This window comes from Penaeus japonicus, unplaced genomic scaffold, assembly GCF_977035675.1.
Source record: "Penaeus japonicus unplaced genomic scaffold, GWHDUDI00000001_assembly GWHDUDI00000027, whole genome shotgun sequence".
NCBI classification, from domain to species: Eukaryota; Metazoa; Arthropoda; class Malacostraca; order Decapoda; family Penaeidae; genus Penaeus; species Penaeus japonicus.
In genome coordinates, this window is record NW_028234429.1 from 20,359,053 (window position 1) to 20,366,552 (window position 7,500).

Consider the following 7,500-nt stretch of genomic DNA (forward strand, 5'->3'; position numbering starts at 1 on the left):
GAGAGAGAGAGAGAGAGAGAGAGAGAGAGAGAGAGAGAGAGAGAGAGAGAGAATGAGAATGAGAATGAGAATGAGAATGAGAGAGAGAATGAGAGAGAGAGAGAGAGAGAGAGAGAGAGAGAGAGAGAGAGAGAGAGAGAGAGAGAGAGAGAGAGAGAGAGAGAGAGAGAGAGAGAGAGAGAGAGAGAGAGAGAGAGAGAAAAAAGAGGGTGGGAGAATGAGAGAGAGAAGAGGGTGGGAGAATGAGAGAGAGAAGAGGGTGGGAGAATGAGAGAGAGAAGAGGGTGGGAGAATGAGAATGAGAATGAGAATGAGAATGAGAATGAGAATGAGAATGAGAATGAGAGAGAGAATGAGAATGAGAATGAGAATGAGAATGAGAATGAGAATGAGAGAGAGAATGAGAGAGAGAATGAGAGAGAGAATGAGAGAGAGAATGAGAGAGAGAATGAGAGAGAGAATGAGAGAGAGAATGAGAGAGAGAATGAGAGAGAGAATGAGAGAGAGAGAGAGAGAGAGAGAGAGAGAGAGAGAGAGAGAGAGAGAGAGAGAGAGAGAGAGAGAGAGAGAGAGAGAGAGAGAGAGAGAGAGAGAGATGATGTAAAGAAACTATTAAAGTTGCCCAAACTATAATGTAATGGGACCCATCCTCACCTAGATGCATGTAACAGGAACTTGTGTGTGAGGGATTAATTTACTCAGCTGTATATTTATCTTTTACTGAATTTATCATTGCTTCATATAAAGGCTTCCTCTTGTGGTTTCCACCTTTGTATTATCAACAAAGTTGTCCATTTCATCAATTTTCTTTCAATTATCATATCCATATAGCTTGTAAAACCATAATTACATAATCATTTGCTTTATTAGAAAAATAAATATTCACTTATACATTTTTCCCTCTTCTCTTAAACAACCTTCATTACACACAAAGGAAATTAAACTTCTTTGTCACAGTTAAACATGAAACTTTTTTTTTTAAGAATATGGACATCATCAAAAACTTACCAGCTGTGATGGTTTCATGTAGCAGTGTCTAAATTTATTTAATTAATATACTTCAAGCTTTTTAAGCCTGAATTTATGCCCAATAGATAAAGTGAGAACTTTTGCTGTAGTCATTTTATCAATCTAAATTAAAGAAAACCAGAACAGTGATTCATGTAGTGTATATCTCTAACACTAAATTATGATAAAATTATGTATATATTAATGTCAAAGTTTCATTTTGGAAGAGGCCCCTCACACTCGCAGTAAGTAAAGGGATGAAGTAGACAAACATCTCCCCTCTCTATACAAGAATAGTGAAAAGCAAATCCCTCAGAATTATAAACCAGTATGACTAACAAGTGTAAAATGTAAATTGTCAGAAAAAGATGATCAAGAAACAATGGGTCAAGCTATGTGAGAAACACAAAATGATGTCAAGTAAACAATATGGATTCGTGGAGGGTGGGTCCTGTGTATCAAATCTCTGCTTTTCTGACAGTTGCTGAGATATTGCAACAGTGGGAAAGTTGGGTAGGTTGTGTATACTTGGATTTCAAAATGGCATTTGATATAATGTCACATAATAGACTGATATGGAAACTGGAACATGTATGTGGAGTCAAGGGAAACTCTGGATATTCCACATGAAAGAAAAATGAGTGCAATAATTAGAGGTAAGCACTCCATGGAGACAGGTAACAGGTGGAGTACCATAAGGGTCAGTATTGTCACCAATTTTAATTATTTTCATTAATTAGTTGGGGTTGAAAACAAGTTCAGATAATTATCTGAATATGTTCAAGATGAAGTAAAAATTCAGACGAGTAACAAACACGGACTTGTGCCAGTCTATAAATAGACAGTTAAATCTTGTTCAAATAGAATTGTACTTGGAATATAGAATTTAAGACCAATAAATGCCATGAAGTCAGTTATGGTGATCACAAATGTTGACTCATACACCAGTACAAGATAGGAGAAGTGGTTTAAGATACGTCAAGAAAAGAAGAAGACCTTGGAATACTTTTAAAAGGGAATCTAAATCCAGAGGATCAGATGAATGATAAGATTCACAAAATGCTGTCACTGATTGCAAACATGAAAAGGACATTCATGTGTGAGGATGAAGATATGGTGAAGAAAATATGCTGTAGTAGTATAGAGTCACCATCCATGGAAGGATGTAGATAAACTGGAACGATTCAAATGAGTGGCCACTAGACGGGTGCTAAATTTAAGGGATTTGAACTATTTGACAGTTTGAAAAAATGAAGACTTTTAAAATTAGAAGAAAGAAGAAAGAAAAATTGGTGATATGCTTATGCTTCGCAATTATGTGTCAGGAACAGTGACAAGGAAGTAAAGAAATATAGTTTTCCAAATAAGACTATTGACGGTTGGAACCCCCTTCACGGATATTTATGTGCAGGAAGTTTATCAATTCAAAGAGTTGTATCTCAATCTAAATATAGCAGATGGGGCCCCCTGAGCTCAACTCTCTTTCCTGTATTCAAATAAGTAGGTAAGAACAACTAAGTAAAAACATACACTCACACCCAGTTATATATCCTTATAAACATACAGAACACATGGATACGGGCAGCTGCATGATTTTATGTGTACATATATATGTGTAGAAATATATGTAATTTTTTTGGTTCTCTATATACTTCTTGACTGAAGTAATTTTCTTTGAAGTCACTTCAAAAGGATATTGTATGTTTATGCATCCTGAAACATCAAGGCACAACAACCATTTGTATATTCCTTATCCCTTGTAGAAGATGTAACTTCATACTCATTCTTCAGTGGTCTCACTGAATCTTTGTATTGCAGACTAAAATTTTAGCTTTCACTCAATACTTAAAAAGGGAAGACACTTAACCTGGTTGTTAGACCCTACTTTCTTCCTCAGTTAATGACAGTTTGTATAAAAAAGACCAAACACTACCAAATTTCAAGAGAAGACATAAAAATATAATTGGTTAAAACTCATCAGGGTACAAAACCACAGTGAATTCCTTGCTAAACCTCTCCGAGTGGTCCAGATACAAACATTTACAAACTAAAAGCACATAATCAAGGTAAACTGACATTAAACTTTTAAAAAAAAGTAGCTACAATGTTTTAATTAAGATTTCCAAAATTAATTTTAGAATATGCCTTCATTTCCACGTAAAATTAATTTAGTGGATTTCAGTTTTGGTTTGCTTGCTGTGGCGGATTTCTTTGTAAGAGAGTTTCCCTAAGAACAATCGTAATATATAGTGAGGTCCCTGGTTGTGTGCTAATAGTGAAAAGAGGAACACTTCAGCACTGTCAGCCTTAACTTATCTTTCAGTTAAATTTGCAGAAGCCAAGCATATCATAAAAGGTTTTAGAGAGAACCAATACTCAAAATAAATCTATAAACCATCCAGAACTGAGTTTACAAAATAAAATGCAAGAAAATATTATTAAGACACTGTAAAAAAAAGGCACGATAAAATTACACAATGCAACCGAGTATGGTCTAATTTTGGGTAAGATAAGATTAAATCATTTAGCATTGCCTGCCTGACTCGTAAGCATTTGAAATTTCTCATCTAACATCATCTTAAGACTTGCAAAATTTATCTCTGAAGACTGATTTTCTCCAAGTATTTCAATCATTTCGAAATGGTGGCAATACCATCAAACTATAACATACTCAAATCCTAAGGGACATTAAAAAAATAATCAAAACACAAATTAAAAGTAAAATTACTCATTTCTTCTTAATTAAAAGATTTGTTCCTAAATTCAAGAAATCTACTAGAATATATCTATCCCAAAAACCAGCAACCCACCACCCTTAAAAATCAATTTTGTATCAACAGATAAAACAAACATTTAAATAATAGATCATAATAATCAAACTATAGAGGGTGGACGTGTATAGAATTTACGACAGAGCCAATTTGCAAGCATCTGTGAATTTCGTAAAAATATCTATATACAATTGTTTTCATTTCTGTATATATTTTTTTTCAATTCCTTCCATAATACTCTTTTTCAGACGAAATTAAATACGCGTAGCACAAGAGGACTCAAAATCAGTATTTCTCTTACATTATTTATGTACCACTAAAATATAGAAATAGCAAAATATCCCATCATCTATTTCTTTACACAAGATTAAATATACACTGCACTGAACAGTACATACATAGAGCTTTCTGAATGCATTTAACATACATAACATTCAATACCTTTAAATTAAAGATGATTTAAGTTAACGAGGTATTTGAAGGAAGTAACGGAGGTTAATGAGTCATTCAACATTGTTTAAATTGTCTCTGTGGATATTGTAAGTATATAAATATACATCATAGAAAATTAAGTTAATACTGTTTAAATAAGCCTAAAAAATTAGAATGCTTAACAAGAAAATTCTTATATCTACTAGTTATAATAGCAGCTATATTCAGGTATATGCTGATATGTTGCTATAAGTAGAAAGTTGTATATTGCATGTATATAAATCACTGGTATCCTCTATCCTCATCTAGGACTATAACCTTCTTCAGTCATCATAGCACCCATTATTCATGGTTCTTCTACCTCAAAAGTATTCACAGTCCCTCTTCTACTATGTTCGCTCAGAAAAAGGGATATATTTTAAGAATTTCTTCCACTATATTTTCTTCTTCCTTTTTCTTTTCTTGACTATGGCTCAAATTTTTGAAACATCCTTTCCCGCTCACAGATTTTCGGGTTCTTAGTCCTCATAGTACCTCTTCTTCATGGTTCGGTACTTCCTAAGCATGTACAGCGCCTCGATTTCCTTGATGACGAACTCTCCGCGACCTATGAGGACCTTGATCTGCTCGGGGTCGGTGACATCTCGGTTTTTCATGAAGGCTCTCTTGAGCTTCTCGCGGAAGTACTCATAGCCCATGGGGTACTCTCGGCCAAGGTGGAGAAGCTGTAATTAGACAATTACACATTAGGTGTGACTGATAATATTTTAAATTGCTTCAGCTATAATTTTCATGAGTGTAAAGGAATCATACTAAATTCTAAGCCAGAGAGATTCTGATTTAAAGGCTAAATGATAAACTTATCTCTTATGATTTTTTTTTTTTATATCTATCTATCAATTTCTTCTTTTATCTATGTATTCTTTTACATTCAACTTTCAGAAAAAATGGACATTTGATTCATTTATTTCATTCTAATAAACAATATGGAATGAAGAAGAAGAAGAAGAAGAAGAAGAAGAAGGAGAAGAAGAAGAAGAAGAAGAAGAAGAAGAAGAAGAAAAGGAAGAAGAGGGAGAAGAGGAAGAAGAGAAAGAAGAAGAAAAAGAAGAAAAAGAAGAAAAGGAAGAAGAGGAAGAAGAAAAAGATGAGGAAGAAGAAAAAGAAGGAGAAGGAGAAAGGAACAAAATCAGTAGTAGCAATGATAGGCATTAAGAATTGTTATGCTGTATAGGAACATATGACAGATGACTTTATGATAAATCAAAGTGTATTAAATATAAGTTTGGTGAATGACTCTTTCATTCATGAATTTATGATTCTTTATGGTGTGTAGAAACAAATGATGAATAAGTCCTTGATTTATTATGCTACTTCCAAACATACTTACATTTTTGTACAGCTGGATAACCTGTGATCTTTGTGCCATGATAACGGCTTTTGAAAAGTTCTGGAAAGAAAAAATCTCATAGTATTTTTCACTTCTTATTTACATCTTCCAAAGAGCTGAAGAAAAGGATGAAGAAGAGAAATTGAGGTCCAAAGCAGATGAATAAGAAGGAGAAGAAAAAAAAGAAGGGAAGCAGAAGACATAGAGATGAAGAAGAAGAAGAAGACAGAAAGAGATGAAGGAGGAGGAGGAGAAGAAGAAGAAGAAGAAGAAGTAGAGGAAGAAGAAGAAGTAGAGGAAGAAGAAGAGAGAAGAAGAAAGAAGAGGAGGATGAAGAAGAAGAAAAAGAAGACAAAGAAAGAGATGAAAAAGAAGAAGAAAAATAAGAAATATAAAGGAAAAAAATAGAAAGAGATAACGAATATGACAATAGTAAAATAAAAAAAGCAAACTAAAAAATTAGCAGAATGTATATTTTGCAAAGTCTTCCTATATATAACTTATTATGTACAGGTTAACATAAGTATTTTTTCACTGATGAATTTGATTCCCAAAATAATGTGCTATCCATCTACTTCAACTTTCTTATAAGAAAAAGAACACTGAATTGATGATAATAAAAAGTGAAACTGCATTTTGTTGAAGACAAATCAACTGTATATAAGTTCCTGGAATTGTGCATCCCCTTAAGGAAATAAATGTTGATCCTATAATTATTGACAGTATTACTCTAAATATGGTTGATTACTTAAATCTGAATTAAAACAAGCAATTAGAACAAGATTAGAAATAAAAACAAGAAGAATTAGCATTAAGAATAGGCAAAAGTTTCAAGAAACAAAGAAAATCATTCACACCAAACTTTGGAGAAATCTGAAAAAAGTGATAACAATTTACTATGGGTTACTTATCTTCTTATCAGTACCATCTCTGACAAACAAAGAACATCACATTGCATAATTCATTTATTGCATTGTAAGTCTGAAAAAATCTCTTGGGTAAATCTGAATGATATGAATCATATCTTGAAAAAAATAAAAAAAATAAAAAAATAAAACATACATACACTATAAAGACCACTGATTTTTACATAACTAAAAATATTGAAGAGAAAATGTACATAATATACAAAGGGCTCTTGGCAAATTTTCAAAATAATTTTCCACTCAGGCAACGAAGTACTTGATAATCAATAAGCACTGCAGTCGATGATGCAATAACCAGATCAACAACAAATGCAACGAAATAAAAGAAAACGAAACAAAATCCGCATCTTTAACTTTCGGTTAGTATTTAAATCCAGAATAAAGGAAGAATTACCATGTACCCTCTTAAAAACGCGGCAGGTCTTAATGCAGTACCCTTAAATGCAACAGAATTACAAAATAAAACTAAGAAAATAACACAACACAGAGACAAAACACTAACCGTAAATTCTATTAACACTTTTCGTCTTTAGTGAAAACGAAGAATTACTTTCCTTCTTAAAATCCTATCTTCTCTTACCACGTGATCCTAAGCGCCCATCCAATGACCTTTCCAGGGTGACCTTCCTGCCTGCCTGCTTGCCTGACTGTCTTTCTCTGCGCCTGACTCTCCTCACGTCATGCACCTCTCTTTTGCTCTCTTTTGTTTTTGTTATTGTTAGGAACATCTGATTTTCTCAATCGCGCTGACATCTGGCGGCAGCAGCCCTAACTAGCGGTTGCTATGGAAACCGTGACGCTATCTTGTGTTTCTGAAGACGGCTTGGGGAGATAGTATTATTTTTCTTGGATTTATTGTTTTTTTGGAAAAAGGAAAGGGAATTACTGATTGGTAACTTTTACAATATGCCTCCTAAGGTAAGCGGTACAATTATGAATACTTTTGTTCTGCCCCAGGAAGTTCCTTCGGTAT

At 33.6% G+C, this 7,500-nt stretch overlaps 1 protein-coding gene across 2 annotated transcripts; it reads right to left on the minus strand.

Moving 5' to 3' along the window:
* Window positions 1-846: 846 nt before the first annotated feature.
* On the minus strand, window positions 847-7,248 carry osi (electron transfer flavoprotein regulatory factor orsai). 2 transcript variants are annotated; one of them, XM_086552729.1, is made up of 3 exons: window positions 7,108-7,248; window positions 5,602-5,661; window positions 847-4,936 (listed from the first exon to the last, which is right to left on the minus strand). In XM_086552729.1, exons 2-3 carry the CDS (start codon window positions 5,638-5,640, stop codon window positions 4,730-4,732), a joined length of 246 nt encoding a protein of 81 aa, XP_086408855.1. In that variant the 5' UTR covers window positions 5,641-5,661; window positions 7,108-7,248; the 3' UTR covers window positions 847-4,729. The 2 variants fall into 2 exon arrangements, with proteins under 2 accessions (XP_086408855.1, XP_042877170.2); XM_043021236.2 differs by having other exon boundaries at window positions 7,030-7,236.
* Between the last annotated feature and the right edge of the window lie 252 nt (window positions 7,249-7,500).